At 46.2% G+C, this 26,257-nt stretch overlaps 3 protein-coding genes across 7 annotated transcripts in view; 1 reads left to right on the plus strand and 2 right to left on the minus strand.

Moving 5' to 3' along the window:
- The window catches only part of LOC128412024 (zinc finger protein 420-like), a 278,283-nt gene that overhangs the window by 156,410 nt on the left and 95,616 nt on the right, over positions 1-26,257 (minus strand). The window lies entirely within an intron of this gene.
- LOC128412027 (zinc finger protein 420-like) overlaps positions 1-26,257 on the minus strand; it is a 180,203-nt gene that overhangs the window by 58,333 nt on the left and 95,613 nt on the right. The window lies entirely within an intron of this gene.
- On the plus strand, positions 1,676-25,537 carry LOC128412176 (zinc finger protein 208-like). Its single transcript, XM_053385040.1, is given in 3 exon segments — positions 1,676-3,351; positions 23,836-24,049; positions 24,051-25,537. Coding segments are annotated over 3 exon segments (3,213 nt in total). The 5' UTR covers positions 1,676-1,804; the 3' UTR covers positions 25,503-25,537.

Below are 26,257 nucleotides of genomic sequence, written 5' to 3' on the forward strand. Positions count from 1 at the left end.
TGCCGCTGCTTGTCCACCAGGTTTCTCTTACGCACAGCAACCCAGGTCTTGTTGGCGAGGAGGGGGGGTTGCAGTGCCATGGTCGGATCACTTCCTAGTGCAACTGGACTTCTCCGCGACCCTTCCCCTCTGCATGGAGGTGGGACCGATTCAGATGGTCCGCCCCCGCCACTTAATGGCTCCAAATGGTTTCCAGAGAGTGGTAGGGGATGCTTTATCCCATGTTGATGGCCTTTCAGCTGATTCCCTTGTGGCCCGCTGGAATGTGGAGTTAACCAGGGCTATTGACTGTTTGGCTCCGAAGCGCCCTCTTCGATTGCATGGAGCCCGGACAGCCCTGTGGTTTTCCACGGATCTGAGGGCAATGAAACAATCGCTGAGACGGCTAGAGCGCCGGTGATGGATAACTCATTCTGAAGCTAAGCGGACACGGGTTAAAGCTCAATGTCAAGCCTACCAAGTGGCGGTAGCGATGGCAAAGAAGACTTTCTTCGCCGCCTCTATTGCATCTGCAATAGACTGGTGACTGGGAGCGGCCGCCAAGACCATATAACACCGTTCTTGAAAGACCTACACTGGCTCCCAGAACGTTTCTGAGCACAATTCAAAGTGTTTCTGCTGACCTTGAAAGCCCTAAACGGCCTCGGTCCAGTATACCTGAAGGAGCGTCTCTACCTCCATCGTTCTTCCCAGACAGTGAGATCTAGTGCTGAGGGCCTTCTGGCGGTTCCCTTGCTGCGAGAAGCCAAGTTACAGGGAAGCAGGCAGAGGGCCTTCTCGGTAGTGGCACCCGCCCTGTGGAACGCCCTCCCACCAGATGTCAAAGAGAAAAATAACTACCAAACTTTTAGAAGACATCTAAAGGCAGCCCTGTTTAGGGACACTTTTAATGTTTAAGAGATTATTGTATTTTAGTGTTTTTTGGAAGCCGCCCAGAGTGGCTGGGAAAACCCAGCCAGATGGGCGGGGTATAAATAAATAAATAAATAAATAAATAATAATAATAATAATAATTAACAGGAAGGAAACAACAGAGGATTGTGTAGCAGATCATATTTCTGCTGTCTCAGAGGAGGACATTTCCCTTTTTCTTTTAGGGTCCAGTGTGCTTTGAAGATGTCGCTGTTTGTTTCACGGACGAGGAGTGGGCGTTGCTGGATCCTGACCAGAGAGCTCTGCATAAGGACGTCATGGAGGAGAATTGTGGGATATTGGCCTCTCTTGGTAAGGCTCCCTGTGGGATCGTCCTATCTGCCTGGAAATTCAAAAAATACATCTATGGACCAACCTCATATATTTTCACAGAGTTCAACAGTGCCCCCTATAAAACCTGGGAACCTAACACCCCCACAATAAACAGTAACTTACAGTTTTTTCTTTGAACAATCTTCTTCAAAATATTCCTTTTTCTACCACGATTGGGCTGGTGTGAACTTTCCAGGCCATCTTCAGTGTCAGCTTCAACCTTCCACAATTTTGACCACTACTATATATCAGACAAAACAACATTCAACAACTCTTCAGAATCTAATAATAAATTTGTTGGTAAAATGACAAACAACACAGGTAATGAACACACACTCAACTCGTTTCATTTCTTCTCCATTTCTTCCTGAGGCTCTAATCTCTTTTTGTCTCCATTGCAGATTCTGATGAATTGGAAATTGAGAGCAAAAGTGACCACGATAAAATCCCCAGGGAGAAGAAGCCACGTAAAAATTTGGAGTGTGGAGAAAGCTGCAGTCAGAGATCCCATTCCACTTCCCATCAACAAAGTCTCATTGGAAAGAAACTCTATCAGTGCATGGAATGTGGAAAGACCTACACATGTAGCTCCTCTCTCACTTCCCATCGCAGAATTCATACAGGGGAGAAACCCTATAAGTGCGTGGAATGTGGAAAGAGCTTCAGGAATAGCTCCCATCTCACTTCCCATCAAAGAATTCATACAGGGGAAAAACCCTATCAGTGTGTGGAATGTGGAAAGAGCTTCAGTCAGAGTGCCAATCTCACTAAGCATCAGAGAATTCATACAGGGGAGAAACCCTATCAGTGTGTGGAATGTGGAAAGAGCTTCAGTCGGAGTGCCAGTCTCACTAAGCATCAGAGAATTCATACAGGGGAGAAACCCTATCAGTGTGTCAAATGTGGAAAGAGCTTCACTGAAAGCTCCTCTCTCACTTTCCATCAAATAATTCATACAGGGGAGAAACCCTATCAGTGTGTGGAATGTGGAAAGAACTTCAGGAAGAGTTCCCATCTCACTAAGCATCAGAGAATTCATACAGGGGAGAAACCCTATCAGTGCGTGGAATGTGGAAAGAGCTTCACTCACAGCCACAATCTCACTTCCCATCAAAGAATTCATACAGGGGAGAAACCCTATCAGTGTGTGGAATGTGGAAAGAGCTTCAGTCAGAGCTCCTCTCTCACTAAGCATCAAAGAATTCATACAGGGGAGAAACCCTATCAGTGTGTGGAATGTGGAAAGAGCTTCAGTCAGAGCTCCGATCTCACTAATCATCAAAGAATTCATACAGGGGAGAAACCCTATCAGTGTGTGGAATGTGGAAAGAGTTTCACTCACAGCCGCAGTCTCACTTCCCATCAAAGAATTCATACAGGGGAGAAACCCTATCCGTGTGTGGAATGTGGAAAGAGCTTCACTCACAGCCACAGTCTCACTTCCCATCAAAGAATTCATACAGGGGAAAAACCGTATCAGTGTGTGGAATGTGGAAAGAGCTACAGGAAGAGCTGCTCTCTCACTTCCCATCAAAGAATTCATACAGGGGAGAAACCCTATCAGTGCATGGAATGTGGAAAGAGCTTCACTCACAGCCACAATCTCACTTCCCATCAAAGAATTCATACAGGGGAGAAACCCTATCAGTGTGTGGAATGTGGAAAGAGCTTCAGTCAGAGTGCCAATCTTACTTTCCATCAAAGAATTCATACAGGGGAGAAACCCTATCAGTGTGTGGAATGTGGAAAGAGCTTCAGTCAGAGCTCCTCTCTCACTTTCCATCAAATAATTCATACAGGGGAGAAACCCTATCAGTGTGTGGAATGTGGAAAGAACTTCAGGAAGAGTTCCAATCTCACTTCCCATCAAAGAATTCATACAGGGGAGAAACCCTATCAGTGTGTGGAATGTGGAAAGAGCTTCAGTCAGAGCTCCTCTCTCACTAAGCATCAAAGAATTCATACAGGGGAGAAACCCTATCAGTGTGTGGAATGTGGAAAGAGCTTCACTGATAGCTCCAATCTCACTTACCATAAAAGAATTCATACAGGGGAGAAACCCTATTAGTGTGTGGAATGTGGAAAGAGCTTCAGTCAGAGTTCCCTGTTACGAAAAAGCAGCAATGCAGAAGCGAGCTCCAGGTGGCTGGAATGGTAAACAGGAAACTGATGTTATTGGATTGTACCGTGGGAACCAGGGACAGTCTGTTCAGAGCTCTGAGCACCGGATGTTAGCTCAGAGTGACACATGACCCTGTACTGAAAGTACATGGGTGGAGTTTATTCTCTCTCTGCAGTTGGAATCAGAGGGTACAGACATGTTTTCTCTGTACTGCTGAAAGACAGGAATAAAGACATGTAGATATATTTCTGTCTGTCTCATTCCCCCCCCCTGGAGATGGGAGGGGGAGGAGTGGTGTGTTCTTTTCACGTTTGAAAAGGATCGCCGAAGAGACCTCCCTTGGTCTTGCCGGCAGACGCTGGCAGGGGAGGTCAACAAGGATTCAAGCCGGGCACCTGGAGGGTGGCCAAATTCCTAAGAGCTGGAGGCTCTGCTGGCTTGAAATCCGATGGATATCTGATCTATGAGAATCTGCTTGAGAGGTGAGAGGTCGATGAATCGTTGCCATCCTCTGCACCTAAGGAGATAAAGAAATGCGTCTGCCTGCAGCCAGAAGCTGAACAGAACAGACAGCTGGACACCGAGAGGAGTGTATGCTCAAAGGTATGCTGCATTTCGGGCTATTGAGAGTGAACAGAAAGGTTTGATTCTCTGTTCATGAAACAAGCTCTGAGAGCAGGCTTGCATACCAGGAATTCCTGTGGTGAGATAAGGAATCCCGTCTTGAGCAGGTTGCTAGGCAACGTCTGCCAGCACTTGTAAAGTTACTGAATGGCTAAAAAGAGCCTGGGAAGTCGAAAGTGTTTTGATATGTGCGCAGCTGTGCAAGGGTTTTGAAAATAAGCCCAAAGGTTTGCCTGCCAGTGAAAGCAGTAAACAAGCATAAAGACTTTTGGAGTTTACTGGCTTGAGAGAGAAAGCACAGACTTGAATTCAAAATGGATTCTAAGAAGGCGGGAGGGTTGCCCTATCCCCCTCCCTTGACAAATGACAATTATTCATCTTGGTCTATAAAGATGAAGGCCCTGCTGCAGAATCAGAGGGTCTTTGACGTGATTGAGAACCCCATCCCAGCAGCACCAACCCGAGGTTGGGAGTCACAGAATCTGAAAGCCAGAACGGCTATAATTCTGTGTGTGTCAGATGACCAATTGGTGCATATTCAGGGTTTGGAATATGCACGGGAAATTTGGGAAATGCTGCGTAGAACACATCAGAGGGATGCTGGTTCTTCAGCGTTGCTGTATTTTGAGAAGCTGACCAATCTGAGGCTTGCGCCTGATGGAGATGTTCAAGCGCACCTGACGGAGATGAAATATCTGCGCCAGCAGATGGTGGAACGCAATTTCCGTCTGCAGGAGGAAGTGTTTTGCTTCATGATGATCAACAGCCTAAATCGGACTTACAAAACGGTTGCCAGTCAGCTTGGTTCCCTCCCGGCTCAAGATTTGACCGCGGAAAGGGTGACTGCCGTCGTGTTGAATGAACATGACAGACTTGCTGCACTGGAAGAAAAGGACAGGGGGAGGGAGGAACGGAGTTCTAATTCCCCCGCAGATGAAGCTACTGGAGAAAAAGCTCTAGCTTTGAACGCTGTCCGATGTTACAATTGTGGACAGGCTGGGCATCTTCAGCGGAACTGTAAGAAGCCACGTCAGCCAAAAGGAGCGAAGAGCCGCTCAGCAAAGCCTGAGGCGTCAGGCAAAGGTCACACCAAGACTTCGGTGAAACCTGGAAAAGCTTTGATGGCGAAAAGAACCACGCCAGGTGTTGGGAACTCGTTTGTTATTGACACGGGAGCGACAGTTCATATGTCTCCACACAAAGAACTCTTTTCATCGTTTAAGAAGCAAAGCTTCGCTGTGAAACAGGCCAACGGTCAGGAGCTGGAAGCGGCCGGCGTGGGGACTGTCTATCTTAAGAGTCTGAACTTGACAATAAACAATGTTTACTTGGTTCCTGAATTGAAGTTCAATCTGCTGAGTGTTTCGCAGATTGCAAAGAGAGGACTGAGACTGTCCTACGATGCTGAGAGCTGCAAGATCTACAAAGATGGAGAGTTATTTCTTTCGGCCAGAGAGAAGGATGGACTATATTTGTTGACTTTTGCACAAAGTGATTACATGGAATGTAATTCATCTGTGTCTAACCTAGTTTCTCTTGCAGGTGTGAGCAAGAAGAAGACCGGAGTCAACAGAGCATTTCAGCGGGTGTATGCTGATGTGATTGGTCCTCTAGAACCATCTAGAGGCAATGCAAGATATTATCTTGTGTGTGTGGATCATTTCTCTAACTATGTCTGGGTTTATGTGTTGAGAAAGCCACAGGAAGCCTTGGAGAGGTTTCAGGAGTTTTGTGACAAAGTTAAGAGTATGCATGATGCTAACATTGATTGTCTATTCACAGATGAGAAGCAGATTTTTCTTTTACAGGATTTCCAAAGGTTCCTGCAGAAGAAGGGGATCAGACACAAGATTGCTGTTTCAGCGGAAGCGTGGAACAGGGGTGTCTGTGTACGGGTGAACAGAGAATTGCAAAAGGGGATGGAAGCGCAATTGCTTAGTTCACATCTGCCACATGAGTACTGGGCCGAGTCTCTGATGTCGTACTGTTATACGAAAGTGAGAAAGGTTTCAAAAGAGGTGGGAAGTTCTCCTTTTGAGAAACTGTTCCACAGAAAACCTTCTGTTGCCCATTTCAAGGTTTTTGGGTCTCATGTGAGAACAGAAGCTCCAGGTGGAATAAAGAATGCCAGAGGCATTTTTGTGGGGTACGAAAAGGGTCTCTACAGAGTAATTTTGTCTGAATCTGGTCAGGTGATTCTCACAAAATTTCTAGAGAGTGCTCCTGAACAGGAGAGAGAAATAGTACACACATTTCCCACTGAGGAAGATTCAGATGATGATGATTTTACTGATTACAGCTGTACTGAAAGTGATGACACTGATAGCTCGGAGAGCTCAGTTGTCACAGTCATTGAGAGGAAGTCTCACACAATGGATAGGCCTTCACAACTGAAGGATGAACCACTGTTTACCATTGGAACTGGTTCTCCAAAGAGTCCTGAGACTGGACCAGTGAGCGGAGAGGATCAGCACCTCATACGTAGGTCTGAGAGAGTTACAAAGGGTCAACCACCCAAGAGGTACTCAAAAGAGTTTGCTAACTTAGCTGTTGCGTGTGTTGCTGTTGTAAACAACCGAGAACAGGTTGGAGCTGTGTCTAAGTCAGAGACAAAGACACAACAGAGAGTTGCTAGCCAAGGTAATGCAGATGCACTCATTCCTTGGAAACCAGACAACCAGAGAGGTACACTGGGGAAACCAGTGGCGGGGAGTTCCAAGGGTGGAACTGAAACAACAGGGGAGTGTTATGTGTATAACAACTGTTTGTTTTCTTCTCTGGATCACGCTTTGTTTGCCGCAACACGCATTGATTCTTTTGGGGGAGGATGTTACGAAAAAGCAGCAATGCAGAAGCGAGCTCCAGGTGGCTGGAATGGTAAACAGGAAACTGATGTTATTGGATTGTACCGTGGGAACCAGGGACAGTCTGTTCAGAGCTCTGAGCACCGGATGTTAGCTCAGAGTGACACATGACCCTGTACTGAAAGTACATGGGTGGAGTTTATTCTCTCTCTGCAGTTGGAATCAGAGGGTACAGACATGTTTTCTCTGTACTGCTGAAAGACAGGAATAAAGACATGTAGATATATTTCTGTCTGTCTCATTCCCCCCCCTGGAGATGGGAGGAGGAGGAGTGGTGTGTTCTTTTCACGTTTGAAAAGGATCGCCGAAGAGACCTCCCTTGGTCTTGCCGGCAGACGCTGGCAGGGGAGGTCAACAAGGATTCAAGCCGGGCACCTGGAGGGTGGCCAAATTCCTAAGAGCTGGAGGCTCTGCTGGCTTGAAATCCGACATCCCCATCTCACTTCCCATCAAAGAATCCATACAATGGTCAGAAAAACCATTATACAGCTTTAGGAGCCAGGCGAATCCGCACCTTTTTAACCAGGCTTTTGGCTAATTCACATCTAATGCCCTTTTAATATGTGGTTTTTTTAAATCGTTTTTTAAAATGTTGTAACTATCCTGAGACCTGTGGGTGTAGGGAATAGGTGCCATCTCTTAAAGGCCTAGTGGTCTTTGCCCCACCCCCAATAAAATATTTAAGGATGCCACCCCCCAGTTTTTGGTGTGTTTTTTTCAAACACAACCTTTTATGCTTCTGCAACTTGCCATACAATTTCTCTTTCAATTTACCCTCTTAAAAAATAAAAAAAATAAACGCACAAAGGTCATGAAGAAAACAAAATACAAGAAGATACAAACATGGACGGGTCCCATCTTTGCGGGCAAAATAGAAAAGTTGCTTTGAAGCAGGCTTTCCCACACTTGGGTCCCCAGCAGGTCCTGGACTACAGTTCCCATCATCCCTTCCCACTGGTCCTGCTAGCTAGGGATGATGGGAGTTCTAGTCCAAAAACAGCTGGAGACCCAAGTTTGCTTTAAAGGGAAAGTAGGCTGGCCCTGTGACACCCTCTGCTGGACAAAAGCACTGCCCCATAATGTGAACCACCCCCAGTACTGCTAATTGGAATTAATAGAGCGCAAAACTGAAGTTTGATCGGCACTTCAACCTCTAGTCAGCTTCTAGGTGCTTTCTGCACCACCTAGAGTACCCACAGAATTGTGGCTTCTACTGACAACACACATAGGAGAACAAATGAAAGACAAACCTGGAAAGGGCCATACCAAATGGACATCCGGTGTGAAGAGGTCACTTTCCCCACTGCTGAACAATGCCACAGGTAGAGGAGATGGAATGCTAGAAGTGTCTCTGGGGCAAGGGGAGCTGCTGGGAAATTGAACTACGGGCTCAAAATATTACTTTTTTAAAAAGTTGCTTCCATTATAGGCATTGCCATTCTAATGACATGCATGCTGTGAAACACAAGAGCAGTCAAGTACAACATTCCTGGAGTGAACATGTTTACACATGGGGAGGGATGTTTGTCCACCCAGCAGGTAAACTTCCTGTTTCCTTCTGGGCTGGGACAGACTTCCTCTGCATGTGACTAGAGGTGGGTGTGGCCTCACCTGTGCAGGTAATGACAAAAGCACAGGGCAGGGCAGCCATCTCTCTCTCTCTTTCACCACATGCATCGAAGACACAACATCTACTAAGCCAGAGATGCCCTCTTGGCTTCCAGCCAAGAGAGGAAAAAGGGACTGTCTTCTTAAGAGATAGACTCCAAGTGTATGTTACTTCATTAAGCTAAGTCTGCCTTCTGGGATCTGATTGTGAACAGAATGTGAGTAAACTCTTTTTATATTTTTGTAAAAGACTGTGTCGTCTCTTCTATTTTATGAGGGAATAAGGGGAAAATACCAGAACAGTTATTATAGAGGCTTTAGCGAGCCTGAGCAAACGCAGACACTGCAAATTTAAAATAAAAGGGAATGTTACTCTGCTGATATTGTGGAAGTTGTTAGCACAAGTTGGATAAGGATATACTCAGACAATATATCCTTTCCTGCATCCCTGAACATTCCCACACATGCATCACATGATGGATTGTGCAAGGCGGGCCTTACCTGGCCCTCCACCAATATTTTATCCAAGTCAGCACCACTGGGTCATGTGGTTTCCAAATTAAAGACATAAATCTCCTTTCTTTGCACAAGTTCCAGCTTCATTTATGCTTTTTAAAATTTATTTGCCCTTCATCTGAAGTTTTTACAATATAAACATACAGGATGAAAGCATGGCTTTCTCAAAAACAAGCCAAGCTAGAGAAATCTCTCCTTTTCTTCTTTTCTTTTCTTGGATGGATTAAAAACTTCGTTGATCAGGGGACTGTTGTGGAAATAGTGCATCTCCATTTCAGTAAGGCTTTTGACAGCGTCCTCTGTGATATTTATGTGAGGAAGCTGGTAAAGTGTGACTGAATGAGGTAACTGTTAGGTGGATTTGACTAACCCAACCCAAAGAGGACTCCTTCATGGTTCCTCCTCATCCTGGGGAAAAGTGACAAGAGGGGAGCCGCAGGGTTCTGTCCTGGGCCTGTTGTTGTTCAACGTCTTGATAAATGACTTGGATGAAGGAACTGAGGGGATGTTCATCACATTTGCAGACGAGACCAAACGGATCATAATGGCATCCTCTCTCTTCTTCAGCAACAGACAGGGAGACAAAGAACAGTGCAAAGGCACAGCAGAGCGGAAGAGATAAGGCTGACTTCTGTTCTTACACTTCCCAAGCCTAGGAAAGTAAACAGGGGCATGTGACATACTAGCAACAGGGTGCTCCCCCACACGCAGGGGAGAGGAGGAGGACCCCGAGCCATGCATGAAAGCCCTTATATAGACATTTTTAATTGCCCGCCCTGGAGTCCAAGACCACCCCCAGATACATCATACCCACATCACAGAAAAGGCTGTCAGCCCCCTCCCTGTCATAGACTTTGGAAAGAGATAGCTGTGGCCACTCTGGTGGCTTTTGTTGTTGCTGCTGCAGGTAATAAATAGTCTTGTGGTCACGAGGAATTGGGCGGAGGGTTTTCCATCACTGGGTCTGCGCTGACATCTGTAGAAGGGATATCCTGTAAGCGGGAGGGTGGGGCAGGACTGTTGGGACTTAAAGAGACAGTTATAAAGGGAAGAGATAAAAGCCAAAAAGGAGAGAATCGCCTTCAGTTTTTCCTGGGAAGCTGCAAACAATAAAAATCTTGGCGAGTTAAGCATTTTATTCATTTCAATACTATTATCCCATTTGCATATAATTACTACTGTTATTATATGCTAAAATTACAAAAAAGTAAAAATATAAAAGGAAAACAAAAGTAAAAAAGAAAGATTACCAATTAAACAATTTTTTCCAGATAAAAAATAAATGGACTTGACAGAACAACAGCGGATTTTTTAAAAAAAATATTATTAAATAATACAAAGATATTATCAGAACCACACAGATTGTTACTGGACTGGAACCTTAAGGACTAGGAGGTGAAGGAGGTGATGGTGAAATGGACACCCGATTGTGGATATCCAATGAAGATGAAAAATGAGGGAAATTATGGGAAAAGACTTAAAATTCACCACATGCTATTTGATTTTTAGATGGTTCCTGACCCCATCCAAATCAGTCAAAATAAATAAATATCAGCAATAAGTGTTGGAGGTGCAGACAAAATGAGGGAACCTTATTCCACATGTGGCGGACATGTCCCCAAAGGGAAAATAAAATAAAAGAAATGCTATTTATTTTAAAGAAAACCAAAGCCTTCCTATTTGATATTCTAATGATAAGCCTACCAAATGAAAATAAAAGAGAGTTTCTCTTTTTTTAATAAAATATTTTATTAAGATTTTACAAAAACATAGGTTTACAAAATACAAAAAAGACATATAAAAAGAAAAAGATACATAAAAAAGAAAAAGAAAAATACAAAAAATGAATAGCTAAAAAAGAATTAAAAACAAATTCATTTTTGTTACTTTAAACTCATTAGCTTGTTTCCTTGACCTCCTCACACCTCCCCTTTTTGTATTCCCATATAAAAATTCATTTCAGCAAATCCTTACCCTCTTTCATTTATCTTTACTCTGTATCTTAACCTATTATAACTATGCATTTTCATCCATTATCAATCCATATTTGCATATTCTTATTAATCTTATTACCAATACCACTTATTTTCAATCCAACATCGTTTTAACATTCATTAATTTTACAGTGTTTCTGCAAATAGTCTTTAAATTTCTTCCAATCTTCTTCCACCAACTCTTCTCCCTGGTCTCGGATTCTGCCAGTCATTTCCGCCAGTTCCATATAGTCCATCACCTTCATCTGCCATTCTTCCAAGGTGGGTAGTTCTTGTGTCTTCCAGTACTTTGCAATAAGTATTCTTGCTGCTGTTGTTGCATACATGAAGAAAGTTCTATCCTTCTTTAGCACCAATTGGCCGACTATGCCCAGGAGAAAGGCCTCTGGTTTCTTCAAGAAGGTATATTTAAATACCTTTTTCAATGTTCCCTCTCTTCCTAAGGGGTTTTTAGTTCTCCAAATATCAATCAAGTCCATATTGTCAGTCAGTTCAAAAAAGGTTTTTGGTAGTCTGCCATCTTTAGTTACAATCTGTCTCTGCGACTTGTCCATATTTGTAGATACCACTCCATTCATATCTCCCATCATAATAATGTTGTAGTCCATGTAGTCTAACAATGACCAAACTGCGGGAGGCAGTGGAAGACAGGAGTGCCTGCCGTGCTCTGGTCCATGGGCTCACAAAGAGTCGGACACAACTAAACGACTAAAGAACAACAACAACAACAACAACAACAACAACAACAACAACAACAACTAATAATAATAATAATAATAATAATAATTTATTTGTACCCCGCCCATCTGGCTGGGTTTCCCCAGCCACTCTAAGCGGCTTCCACAGCAACCAAAAATACACAAAAATGTCACACATTAAAAACTTCCCTGAACAGGGCTGCCTTAAGATGTCTTCTGAATGTCAGGTAGTTGTTTATCGCTTTGACATCTGATGGGAGGGCGTTCCACAGGGCGGGGGCCACTACCGAGAAGGCCCTCTGCCTGGTTCCCTGTAGCTTTGCTTCTCGCAATGAGGGAACCGCCTAAAGGCCCTTGGAGCTGGACCTCAGCGTCCGGGCAGAACAATGGGGGTGGAGACGCTCTTTTGGGTATGCTGGGCCGAGGCCGTTTAGGGCTTTAAAGGTCAGCACCAACACTTTGAATTGTGCTCGGAAACGTAGTGGGAGCCAATGTAGGTCTTTCAAGACCAGTGTTATACCTCAGCACGGCGCAGGGACTGACTGAGCGGGTGGCGAGATGCTTTCAACCTCGAACACTTGGCGGGTTCTGAAATGGTCGTGCAGGCCAGATTCACGACCCTGGAGGGCTGGATTCGGCCTGCGGGACATAGTTTGAGGACCCCTGGTCCACACTGACTGGCAGCAGCTCCCCAGAGTTTCTGGCAGGGATTTTGTCCAGCCCTGGCAGGAGATGTCAGGGGCTGAACCTGGGACATTCTGCATGCCAAGCAGATACTCTAGGGCTCCCCATATTTCCCTGCACTTTCAACGTTATACTATTAGCAACCGTGGAGATTCCACCTGCCTCTTTTGAAAGGAGAACACTCACCTGATTAATAATAATAATAATAATAATAATAATAATATTTTATACCCCACCCATCTGGCTGTGTTCCCGAGCTACTCTGGGCGGCTTCCAACAAAATATTAAAATGCAATAGTCCATCAAATATTAAAAGCTTCCCTAAACATAATAACAACAACCATCCATTTTCAGTCCATTGAATTAGCAATTGAGCATTTCTGGAAAGGGAAATGGCATACTTTTGTTGCGTGCATAAGCGTGCATAAGAAAGTATTACTCATTTATGATGAGAATAGGATTTATTTCTTTTGAACTTCGCTGGGTTCCTCCTTGGCAGCCAGTGCGATTCTTTCAGCAGGGCTGGAACTCAGGACCCGCTGCCTTGAGGGACATCTAAGAGCAGTTGGGCAGGGAAAGGTCTCCCTTGGGAGGCGGTGAACTCTCCTTCCTTGGAGGTATCTAAGCAGAGATCGGACGGCCATCTGCCATGGATGCTTCAGCTGAGATTCCTGCATTGCTGGGGTTGGACTGGATGACCCAGGGATCAGGGCCGTATCTAGCAAGAAAGTGGCAAGGACGTCTCCCCCCCCGGGGCATAGGCGCCCCCCCCCGCAAAATCGGTTCCCTAAATATGTCACTCAAGCTATGGGTGGGGGGGGGAGAGGGGGGCCCCGGAAGAGAAGCTGCTCTGGTCCAGCACAAGGAGGGAAAGTGGAGGGGGGAGGGAGCGGATGGGGGGGGAGGCAGTTGCACAGGCTCCAGGCTCCGCCCCAGTTGCTCCCCGTCTCTGGACCTCCACTCCCCCCACTTTCTGCGCTCCAGAAATTCAAGCCGAATTGAGAGACCCTTCGCTAGCCGGGATCTGTTCAGGGGCGCAGCGTGTCGGTCAGGTTGTGCAAAGGGAGGAAGGTCTGAGCTGGGGGAATCGGCACTGCAAGGGTTAAAGGGAAGTGAGCTGCCTTCCTAGAGAGGACAGGAAGGGGGGGCAGGTCCTCCCGAGCCAAGGCCCCTCCCTCCCCAGTCCTTCCCTGCTTGGGTGTCTCTCCTGCAAGGGCTGCCTCGCTGCCCCCTCCTGGGATCTGGTGAGTCTCCTCTCTCTCTGGGATCTGGTGAGTCTCCTCTCTCTCTGGGATCTGGTGGGGGTCCCAGGGCTGCCGCAGGGGAGGAGGCGGGGGGGCCTGATCTGCTCCTGCGGGGGGGGCAAGTCAGGGAGGAGAGGGTCAGGGGTGCAAAGACCCCCCCATATGCTCCTGCTACCCAGAGGAGGAAGGAGCCCCGGGGCTGAGAGCCAGAGCTTTTTGCCAGACTCCCCAGGAGGAAGGTCAGGGAAGGAGAGAGCGCGTGCCGGGAAGAGGGGGGTACCCCAAGTCAGGGAGGAGAGGGTCCTGCCAGGGAGGGGCCAGGTCTGCAACTCTCTCCTTCCTGCAGATCAGAGGATCCCTGTGTTGAGTTTCTGTTAATTGGTTCTCATGGGAAACTTACAGATTCTGGCTTCACACAATTAACTCAAGGCAGTGTCAATTTACTCTTGGCAGAAAGCCAAGGTCAGCTTGACCTAGAAACTACTTACTCTGATTGGTTAACGACCAGCACTCAACTCTGTTATCTAGGGATTGCTAGCACAGTGTGATGTGGGGTGTGTTAGGAGTAGGAGTGCTGTGTGTGGTTAAGAGAGAGAGAGAGAAAGAAAGGATTTATTTTGCTTTGTTTTGTATGCAGAAACTCTGCTGGTTTTATTTTTCCTTTTAATAAATCCTGTAAATAGTTATTCTGAGTCTAGCTGACTAGTCATTTCCACCTCAACTAGCTTCTTCGCTGTGCAGGAAAACTCTGCTACGTTTGGGCTAAAGCCATTAGAGCTATGCCTGACACTTCAAAGTTCCATGAGGTTATGGGCATTGTGCTGCCAGCCTGAGTTGTGGTGGTATCAGCATCAACAGTGTTGGTTCCAGTAGTTCCAGAAGTTGTTGTTCCTGTTGGTGCAGCAGATGGACACTGGCTGGTTCCTGACTGTGGTGAGCTGGTGACGCAGCAGACACAAGGACAACAGCTGCAGCGTGTGAGTGCTGGGTGCTGTGGTTCCTGTTTTCTCTCTCGGTGGTCGTGAGTAGCTGGTTCCGGGTTCCAGGGACATCGCTCTCAAGATGGCCTCACAACCAGTTCAGATGGCTTTTGAGCGTCTGAATGACTCCAATTACTTGCTGTGGTCGGAACGCATGCAGGCAGTGCTGCAGAGGGATCGTCTCTGGCAAGTGGTGAGTAAGTTTCCTGCGAAGCCTGATGATGAAGACCTTGATAAAGACCAAAGAGCAAGGGCCACAATTGTCTTGGGGCTGGAAGATTCCCAGTTGCCGTATGTGAGGGGAATCAAGTCAGCTAGAGGTGTGTGGCAAGCACTTAAAGAACTCCATGTGCGTGAGACAGCGGTTTCCAAGCTGTTCATTCACAAGGCATTGTACAAGGCAATGTTACAGCCTGGGGTTACAATGCAGGAACACCTACACAGTTTACAGTTAAAGTTTGCTGCGCTACAGGAAAGAGACTGTGCGTTAGACCAGCAGGAGAAGGTGGCTATTATTTTGAGTTCTCTCCCGGAAAGCTGGGATAATTTAGTTTTGTCTCTAGAAGGCATACAGGAGCGTGATTTATCAATCAGTTACGTTACTGGGCGTTTGATTGAAGAGTGGCAGAAGAGGCAAGAAAGGTCGTTGGCTGCAGAGGCTTCTACAGGCGGGCGGTTTGGAAGGAGTTCTCATGCCGTGCCAGGGGTGAAGCAAAAGCAGCGTACCGGTGAGGAGTCAGCGTTTGCTGTTAGGCGTTGTTTTCGATGTGGGTCTTCAGCGCATCTAAAACGACAATGTCCAGAGTTGGTCAAGTCTCAGTTGCCGGTGCAGGAGCAGAGACGAGATCAGCAGCAGCAGCAGCAGCAGCAGCGGAAAAAGAAATTCTTCAAACGAAAACAGTCGGCTCAACTGGTGACCGCCGAGGTCAAGATTGCTGATGAGAAACAAGCTGTCTGGGTGGTCGATTCGGGAGCGTCTCGGCACATCGTAAATTCAGATGAATTGTTTGTTTCCAAGAACTCAGCACAGCGCAGCCAGGTGGCTCTAGCAGACGGAAGTACTTCCGAAGTGATTTCGGGGGGTACAGTTTTTGTTCCTTGTCTTCGTGAATGCCTGCAAAATGTACTTTGTGTGCCTTCATTAAGGAGCAATCTGATGTCTGTAGATTGTTTGCTAAAAGCTGGGTTTAAAGTGTATTTTGAAGGAGACAGTTGCATTATTAAGAAGGCTGGTGAGATTTTAGGCACTGCTAAGTCAGAGGGAGGCTTGTTTTGGCTTAAAGCAGGATCTCAAGTTGCAGCAGTAGTCAGTAAATCTCAGCCTGCAGTGAATAACAAAGCTATACATGACAACTGTGTGCACTTATTGCATAGGAAAATGGGGCATGCTTGCTGGAAAAGTGTACTAAAAATGTCAGAATTGGCTGATGGGGGTGATTTAAAGAGTTGTAACAAGTACCTTGATTGTAATGTTTGTAAAAAGGTTAAAACCCACAGAGTCTCTTACCCCAGAAGTGACAGAGTTAGTGAGTCACCGCTACAGCTGGTTCACATGGACGTAATTGGTCCATTTGCTGTAAGCAGGGGTGGATCGCGTTTTTCATTAACAATTGTGGATGACGCCACGCGTTATTCTTGGGTTTTTCCCATGAAGAATAAGGGTGACGTGTTCACTAAGTTTAAAGGCTGGGTGGCATCTGTGGAAAGATTTCTGTCCACTAAACTCAAAAGGATTCAGACGGACAGAGGTGGCGAATTTATGTCAAATGCTTTTAGAGATTGGTTACAAAAGCATGGCATTGGGCATAGAAAAATGAACGCTTTTTCCCCAGAGGAGAATGGCGTTGCAGAGCGAAAAAACAGATCTTTACAAGACATGATGTTTGCCATGCTTGATGATGCTGATTTGCCCATGTCTTATTGGGGGGAGAGCATGCTCACCGCGTGTTATCTCCAAAATAGGCTCTTTCATCAAACAATAGGTACAACCCCGTACTTTAAATTGTTTCAGAAAAAACCCAAAATTGACCATTTGCATGTGTTTGGATCAAAAGCCTGGGTGTTAATTCCAAAACAAATGAGGAAGAAGGGAGATCCTAAGACCAAACAGTTAGTGTTTGTGGGTTACCAGGAGCTGGGAAAAGGTTTCCGCTTTGCTGAAGGGACAAATGGCATTGTGATCTCCAGGAATGCCGATTTTTGTGAACATAGTGGCTGGGAGAGACTACATGCCAATACTGAGGTTTGGTTTGAACCTTCCCAGGAGCTTCATGACTCTGAAGGTAAACATAGAGAATCAGAGTCTGAGGGGGAGGAAAGTTCAGATAAGAGTTCTCAAGAAAGTGGAGTTGCCCAAAGACCAGTTGTTAAGCAACAAAAGAGAGGTCATAGTTCTGAGGAGGAAAGTGGGTCAGACGAAAAATTTTCTCCCAGAAGATCTAAAAGACAAAACAAAGGAGTGCCTCCAGTGCGTTTTTCTCCAGATACTGCAAATGTGTTTAGTGTGATTGCAGAACCCAAGAGTTTTCAGGAGGTGTTAAAGTTACCAAAAGAGGAGGCAGAGCTCTGGAAACAGGCAATGGAGGAAGAGATGTCCTCTCTGAATGAGCACAAGGTCTTTACACCAGTAGCAGCGCCTGAGGGGGCAAAGACTTGGGCCCGGTTAGGACATATCTAGGGTTGGAAGTGTGCTGGGCCCAAGATGGCAGCTGCCTAATTAGTCAGCAGAACAAAGTTAAACAACTACTGACTACATACAGGATGCAGGATTGCAAAGGGGCAGTGGTGCCTATGGATCCAGGTTTCATAAAAACACTTCATATAGATGAGAGTCCTGAATTTGAACATCCTGATGTATATCATTCTGTAATTGGAAGTTTATTGTATCTAGCACAGTGGTCCAGACCTGATATTAGCTATGCAGTAGGCATATTAAGTAGATTGGTCTCAAAACCCACACTAAATGCCTGGAAAGGGGTAAAACAAGTTCTGAGATACCTCAAACAGACAATTGGCTACATGTTACAATTAAATTCTTCAGAGGATGAAATGTTGAGTTGCTACTGTGATAGTGACTGGGGAAATTTGCCGGATAGAAAATCTGTCACAGGACTGGTCATAATGGTCGGTGGAGCTTTAATCAGCTGGCGGTCACGCAAGCAAGACGTTGTAAGTGTGTCATCAACGGAATCAGAGTACGCCGCATTGAGTGAATTGTGCAACGAGGTGATTTATTTCAAGCATTTGTTAACAGATTTAAAAGTAAATTGTGGAGAACCAGTACAAGTTTACATTGATAATCAAGCTTGTATAACCTTAAGTAAAACAGAGGGTTTCAAATCGCGTTCCAAACATATCTCTGTAAAATACCAAAATGTACATTGCTGTGTACAAGACAATGTAATCACCTGTACTTATGTATCAAGTGAAGAAAATGTAGCAGATGTGTTAACTAAACCATTGGCAAAGGTAAAGAACAAACGAATGTGCAAGGGTTTAGGTTTGCTGGAAAAATAATCTCCTACATAGGTGTATTTGATGTTAATTGTCCAGCAGAATCTGTGAGGGGGTGTTGAGTTTCTGTTAATTGGTTCTCATGGGAAACTTACAGATTCTGGCTTCACACAATTAACTCAAGGCAGTGTCAATTTACTCTTGGCAGAAAGCCAAGGTCAGCTTGACCTAGAAACTACTTACTCTGATTGGTTAACGACCAGCACTCAACTCTGTTATCTAGGGATTGCTAGCACAGTGTGATGTGGGGTGTGTTAGGAGTAGGAGTGCTGTGTGTGGTTAAGAGAGAGAGAGAGAAAGAAAGGATTTATTTTGCTTTGTTTTGTATGCAGAAACTCTGCTGGTTTTATTTTTCCTTTTAATAAATCCTGTAAATAGTTATTCTGAGTCTAGCTGACTAGTCATTTCCACCTCAACTAGCTTCTTCGCTGTGCAGGAAAACTCTGCTACGTTTGGGCTAAAGCCATTAGAGCTATGCCTGACACTTCAAAGTTCCATGACCCTGACTCCCACGAAATCTCCCTTCTTTAAAGAAAGGAGTCCCTGGGACTTTAACTCTGTGTGACATCGCTCAGCCTCATTGCACAACAGAGGGAACATCTGCAAATGGTTTTCCAAAGTTGAACAGGAGGTGGACTAGCCCCCCCCCCAAAAAAAAACAACGGACAGGAAGGAAGGAAAAGTAGGAAAGAGAGACCAGGAATAAAGAGAGGGACCCCAGGCCATAGCCTGGCTGCTGCATTGCAAACTAGTTTGTGTTAAGCTATCTAACAGAACAACAAAAAATCAAGGGAGATGTCTTTGGCCCCACCCATTTGGCCCTCTGGGGGTTGGCCAGATACATTCCTGGCCCTCAGAAGAGAGAAAAAGAGACCTCACCCCACGAATCTGTCTGGACAGCGGCAGAGTTTGCAGAAAAGGAGACAGAAGCAGGGAGTGGAGGTGGGGTGGGGGTGGGGGTGGGGGTGAGGAGCAACTCCTGAGGACCCCCGAGTGAGGACCCTCACTAGAACCAAGCATCCATTTTTCACAAGATACAAATGACTCCCTTGTCAGTCACTTCTGACTTCAGGCATTATCTAGAAGGCAGCAGAAACCAGGTTGATTAATCTCACAGAAATCCCTTCAGTTGCCTCCACATTCTGCAATGCTTGAAGGCTAGAGACTTATTTCTTCTCCTCCTCCTGCTCTTTCTTTTCAAAAAGATATCTCATGGTCTGGGATGCGGTAAAGTCCAGCCCTGGTTCCCAGCAAGACTCATCCATGCTTGCTCGGGGAACCATTTTTTCCCCTGTCATACAAATTCTGTAACAGAACAATGTATTTGCTTTGTAGGATTTGCTAGAGCTTCTCATTTAGACGGACAGAACTTGGCAGAAGACCAAAGGGTTCCTTCTGATCTCTCAGAGGATTCCTGAGAGCACAGATGGATGTGCGAGACTCAGCTGGCCCTGGAAGAGGCCATGCCAACGAAACTGGGAGCAGTGGGGGGTTATGGGAAAACACTGTGCAGAAGATCCTGGTTGAGGAGGACACCCTCTGCTCAGAGGTGCAGAGCCAGCAGTTGAGGCAGTTCTGCTGCCAGGAGGCCAAAGGACCCCGAGAGGTTTGCAGCCGACTCCACCACCTTGACCATCAGTGGCTGAAGCCAGAAAGGCACACGAAAGCTGAGATGCTGGACCTGGTGATCTTGGAGCAGTTCCTGGCTGTCCTTCCCCTGGAGATGGAGAGCTGGGTGAGGGACTGTGGAGCGGAGACCAGTTCGCAGGCGGTGGCCCTGGCTGAAGGTTTCCTCCTGAGTCAGGCAGAGGAGAGAAAGCAGGTGAGAGAGACTTTCCTCTGGATACTCCCAAGGGGCTCCAAACAGGACAGAGAACATCCCATAATGGTCTGCTGATGGCCCATCCTTTTTCTGGGAAGGCATCCATGGAATGAGATCTAGCACCCTTCAAGTCTTTGTCATTCTCTTTCTAGTATTTCTCACCATTCTCTGTTTTGAATCCTTGTTTCTTTTTCAGGGAAAGGATCTCTTTGCAGAAATGGACCTGGATTCCTGTGAGGCAGAGAGGCCTCCGTTGGACACCAGAGAGAGGCCACTGGGTAAGGAGGAAGGTGGGTTTTCTCCACTGGTCTCATTCTCTTTGTTTCCCAACTCATCTGAGGGTTCTTATCATCTTGTTTTGGTGGGAGACCGTTGGGAACAAGGGTCCAGAGGAGGGGAGATGTATTTCTGCACAAACAAACATATGAAATGGGCACAAACGTCTATAAATGCTCTCAGCAGGTAAGGATTTCTAAAGGCCCATCTGCAGTTAGAGATGCCCTGTTTCACCTGTGAGAGAAGCAGGCACTTCTGGTGTCCTGCTTACCTTTTTTCTCTTACAGGTGGCAGAAGGATGCCAGCAAGACCTCCTGATCCGCTTTTTCATGGAGGCAGAAGGGAAGCAGCGGCTGTGGAACCAGATCAGGTCAGGGGAAGCTGCCTTGTGGGGACAGAGGCTGAGGGATGGAGCAATGTCATTTACTGGTTGGGCACAGAGGAATGGTGGGAGGAAGCAGCCGGGGAACCAGGAAGGGAAGACGGCTCAGAGCCGAAGGAGTGGAGGTGGAGGAAGGATGAGCGGTCAGAGGGAGAAGAGGGAGAAGTCTGTGAAGAGGAGGTGTCAGAAGCTGAAGGGGAAACAGAGCTTAGTGAGCTGGGAGACTCTGTGGCAGAATGCAGTGCAGAATCAGAGGCAGAAGAGGAAGGAGGCGAGTGGGAGAGGAAGGTTGAGAGGTTGAGGTGAGTCAGGATAAGGAGGAACCACCGGTGGCTCCCTCTCCTTTTGCCAGAAGCCACCCTCCCTACTTGTCTCTCAGAGCCAGGAGACCCCCTGCAATGCAGGAATCTCTGCTAGATCATCCAAGACAGATGGCCATCCAAAAGAGGCTTATTTCATTTCTAGATTGATAACTGAATGCAAAAATAGTTTTCTAAGCAGTGGACAAATGAGAACAAATAGCGGCCTGGATTCACCTAACCAGCCCCATCGGCTGCAAAATGGGGCCTGCCTCCACTTCCTCCCCTTCTCCATGCCCCCATGAATCCCTCGAATTTGGCTCTAGTTCTTAGGAGGGAACAGCTCAGGAGGAGAGGAGAAAGTGGATCCTTCCAACAGGGAAACTGGAATGCTTGCCTAGGCAGAATGACTTGAATAACACAAGGTGGAGTACAACCTATTTGCACAAAAACGAATACCCATAATTTAAACTTAGAATAAAATAAGCATCCATAAATAAAATGTGCAGCAAAGCAATCCTATTGAAACAACTCCCCTGCGTGAGTGCCCAAGGGCCCTGCTCCTGCCACTCACCACCTGGCCCAGGGCGGGGCCTGAAGCCTCACAAGGACAGTTGTTGCTGCTGCTGCTGGCCAGGAGGACTCGGAGCGGCGCAATGTTCTTTTTAAAATTTTCTTTTTTCCCTTTTGATTACTTTTTTTGTGGGGGGTGGGATGGATGTTTGGTTGGGTTTGGGAATTTGTTTGATTTTAATGTGTTTGTAATTTTTACAGTTTTTTGTTTGTATTGTTCTTTCTTTTTTTTAAGGGTTTTATTTTGTTCTTAAGGGGAGGGGTCAGGGCTGCCGGGGAGTGGGTCCCAGCCCACAAAATAGCTGGGGCATGTTCCATGGGGGGGGATGCACTGGGACAACCGATCTCAGTGATCACGGGTAGGAGGAGGAGTTACGCTAAGACCAGACCACGTCATTACAGAGGAGGCAGGTTTAGTCGTTGTTGGAGGACTATCCCTGCCTCCGGGTCTGGTCCTGACTGGACGGATACTGGAATCAGCAAGGGATACCCACATGACCTGAAGGTGCTGCTCTGCAATGCCAGGTCAATGATTCATAAAACCACTGCCATCCATGACTTGATCATGGATGGAGGACTTGACCTGGCATGTGTAACAGAGACTTGGTTGGATGAAGCAGATGGGCCTGTCCTTGCCGCTGCTTGTCCACCAGGTTTCTTTTATGCACAGCAACCCAGGCCTTGTTGGCGAGGAGGGGGGGTTGCAGTGCCATGGTCGGATCACTTCCTAGTGCAACTGGACTTCTCCGCGACCCTTCCCCTCTGCATGGAGGTGGGACCGATTCAGATGGTCCGCCCCCGCCACTTAATGGCTCCAAATGGTTTCCAGAGAGTGGTAGGGGATGCTTTATCCCATGTTGATGGCCTTTCAGCTGATTCCCTGGTGGCCCGCTGGAATGTGGAGTTAACCAGGGCTATTGACTGTTTGGCTCCGAAGCGCCCTCTTCGATTGCATGGAGCCCGGACAGCCCTGTGGTTTTCCACGGATCTGAGGGCAATGAAACAATCGCTGAGACGGCTAGAGCGCCGGTGATGGATAACTCATTCTGAAGCTAAGCGGACACTGGTTAAAGCTCAATGTCAAGCCTACCAAGTGGCGGTAGCGATGGCAAAGAAGACTTTCTTCGCCGCCTCTATTGCATCTGCAATAGACTGGTGACTGGGAGCGGCCGCCAAGACCATATAACACCGTTCTTGAAAGGCCTACACTGGCTCCCAGAACGTTTCTGAGCACAATTCAAAGTGTTTCTGCTGACCTTGAAAGCCCTAAACGGCCTCGGTCCAGTATACCTGAAGGAGCGTCTCCACCTCCATCGTTCTTCCCAGACAGTGAGATCTAGTGCTGAGGGCCTTCTGGCGGTTCCCTTGCTGCGAGAAGCCAAGTTACAGGGAAGCAGGCAGAGGGCCTTCTCGGTAGTGGCACCCGCCCTGTGGAACGCCCTCCCACCAGATGTCAAAGAGAAAAATAACTACCAAACTTTTAGAAGACATCTAAAGGCAGCCCTGTTTAGGGACACTTTTAATGTTTAAGAGATTATTGTATTTTAGTGTTTTTTGGAAGCCGCCCAGAGTGGCTGGGAAAACCCAGCCAGATGGGCGGGGTATAAATAAATAAATAAATAAATAAATAAATAAATAAATAAAAATAATAATAATAATAATTAACAGGAAGGAAACAACAGAGGATTGTGTAGCAGATCATATTTCTGCTGTCTCAGAGGAGGACATTTCCCTTTTTCTTTTAGGGTCCAGTGTGCTTTGAAGATGTCGCTGTTTGTTTCACGGACGAGGAGTGGGCGTTGCTGGATCCTGACCAGAGAGCTCTGCATAAGGACGTCATGGAGGAGAATTGTGGGATATTGGCCTCTCTTGGTAAGGCTCCCTGTGGGATCGTCCTATCTGCCTGGAAATTCAAAAAATACATCTATGGACCAACCTCATATATTTTCACAGAGTTCAACAGTGCCCCCTATAAAACCTGGGAACCTAACACCCCCACAATAAACAGTAACTTACAGTTTTTTCTTTGAACAATCTTCTTCAAAATATTCCTTTTTCTACCACGATTGGGCTGGTGTGAACTTTCCACGCCATCTTCAGTGTCAGCTTCAACCTTCCACAATTTTGACCACTACTATATATCAGACAAAACAACATTCAACAACTCTTCAGAATCTAATAATAAATTTGTTGGTAAAATGACAAACAACACAGGTAATGAACACACACTCAACTCGTTTCATTTCTTCTCCATTTCTTCCTGAGGCTCTAATCTCTTTTTGTCTCCATTGCAGATTCTGATGAATTGGAAATTGAGAGCAAAAGTGAACACGATAAAATCCCCAGGGAGGAGAAGCCACGTAAAAATTTGGAGTGTGGAGAAAGCTGCAGTCAGAGATCCCATTCCACTTCCCATCAACAAAGTCTCATTGGAAAGAAACTCTATCAGTGCATGGAATGTGGAAAAAGCTTCAGGAAGAGCTCCGATCTCACTTCCCATCGCAGAATTCATACAGGGGAGAAACCCTATAAGTGCGTGGAATGTGGAAAGAGCTTCAGGAATAGCTCCCATCTCACTTCCCATCAAAGAATTCATACAGGGGAAAAAACCCTATCAGTGTGTGGAATGTGGAAAGAGCTTCAGTCAGAGTGCCAATCTCACTAAGCATCAGAGAATTCATACAGGGGAGAAACCCTATCAGTGTGTGGAATGTGGAAAGAGCTTCAGTCAGAGTGCCAGTCTCACTAAGCATCAGAGAATTCATAAAGGGGAGAAACCCTATCAGTGTGTCAAATGTGGAAAGAGCTTCACTGAAAGCTCCTCTCTCACTTTCCATCAAATAATTCATACAGGGGAGAAACCCTATCAGTGTGTGGAATGTGGAAAGAACTTCAGGAAGAGTTCCCATCTCACTTCCCATCGCAGAATTCATACAGGGGAGAAACCCTATCAGTGCGTGGAATGTGGAAAGAGCTTCACTCACAGCCACAATCTCACTTCCCATCAAAGAATTCATACAGGGGAGAAACCCTATCAGTGTGTGGAATGTGGAAAGAGCTTCACTCACAGCCACAATCTCACTTCCCATCAAAGAATTCATACAGGGGAGAAACCCTATCAGTGTGTGGAATGTGGAAAGAGCTTCAGTCAGAGCTCCGATCTCACTAATCATCAAAGAATTCATACAGGGGAGAAACGCTATCAGTGTGTGGAATGTGGAAAGAGTTTCACTCACAGCCACAGTCTCACTTCCCATCAAAGAATTCATACAGGGGAGAAACCCTATCAGTGTGTGGAATGTGGAAAGAGCTTCACTCACAGCCACAGTCTCACTTCCCATCAAAGAATTCATACAGGGGAGAAACCCTATCAGTGTGTGGAATGTGGAAAGAGCTTCACTCACAGCCACAGTCTCACTTCCCATCAAAGAATTCATACAGGGGAGAAACCCTATCAGTGTGTGGAATGTGGAAAGAGCTTCAGTCAGAGCTCCCATCTCACTTCCCATCAAAGAATTCATACAGGGGAGAAACCCTATCAGTGTGTGGAATGTGGAAAGAACTTCAGGAAGAGTTCCAATCTTACTTTCCATCAAAGAATTCATACAGGGGAGAAACCCTATCAGTGTGTGGAATGTGGAAAGAGCTTCAGTCAGAGCTCCTCTCTCACTTTCCATCAAATAATTCATACAGGGGAGAAACCCTATCAGTGTGTGGAATGTGGAAAGAACTTCAGGAAGAGTTCCAATCTCACTTCCCATCAGAGAATTCATACTGGGGAGAAACCCTATCAGTGTGTGGAATGTGGAAAGACCTTCACATGTAGCTCCTCTCTCACTTCTCATCGCAGAATTCATACAGGGGAGAAACCCTATCAGTGTGTGGAATGTGGAAAGAGCTTCACTGATAGCTCCAATCTCACTTGCCATCAAAGAATTCATACAGGGGAGAAACCCTATCAGTGTGTGGAATGTGGAAAGAGCTTCAGTCAGAGTTCCCATCTCACTTCCCATCAAAGAATGCATACAATGGTCAGAAAAACCATTATACAGCTTTAGGAGCCAGGCGAATCCGCACCTTTTTAACCAGGCTTTTGGCTAATTCACATCTAATGCCCTTTTAATATGTGGTTTTTTTAAATCGTTTTTTAAAATGTTGTGGGTGTAGGGAATAGGTGCCATCTCTTAAAGGCCTAGTGGTCTTTGCCCCACCCCCAATAAAATATTTAAGGATGCCACCCCCCAATTTTTTTCAAACACAACCTTTTATGCTTCTGCAACTTGCCATACAATTTCTCTTTCAATTTACCCTCTTAAAAAATAAAAAAAATAAACGCACAAAGGTCATGAAGAAAACAAAATACAAGAAGATACAAACATGGATGGGTCCCATCTTTGCGGGCAAAATAGAAAAGTTGCTTTGAAGCAGGCTTTCCCACACTTGGGTCCCCAGCAGCTCCTGGACTACAGTTCCCATCATCCCTTCCCACTGGTCCTGCTAGCTAGGGATGATGGGAGTTCTGTGGGAGCCAGGAAGTCATGGCAAAGGCTTGTAGCGCCACCTGGTGCCTTGCTGACCTCGGTGACCAGCATGTCTGTGCCTTACCATGTATTAGAATTGTATTGACCTTAAAAGGAGTTGTGTTTCCTCTGGGCAGTGATGACCCTATATGGTGTGGGTGGGTTTAAGCCATGACCAGATGAGGTAACATGAGACACTGGGATGCAGCCATGCGGCTGGAGAGAACAAAGGATAATAAAAAAGGACCGGAGAGGGAGAAGATGTCTGAATGAGCTGCCCTCCGTCCATGGAA

Source organism: Podarcis raffonei, chromosome 4, assembly GCF_027172205.1.
Source record: "Podarcis raffonei isolate rPodRaf1 chromosome 4, rPodRaf1.pri, whole genome shotgun sequence".
In the NCBI taxonomy this organism is placed as follows: Eukaryota; Metazoa; Chordata; class Lepidosauria; order Squamata; family Lacertidae; genus Podarcis; species Podarcis raffonei.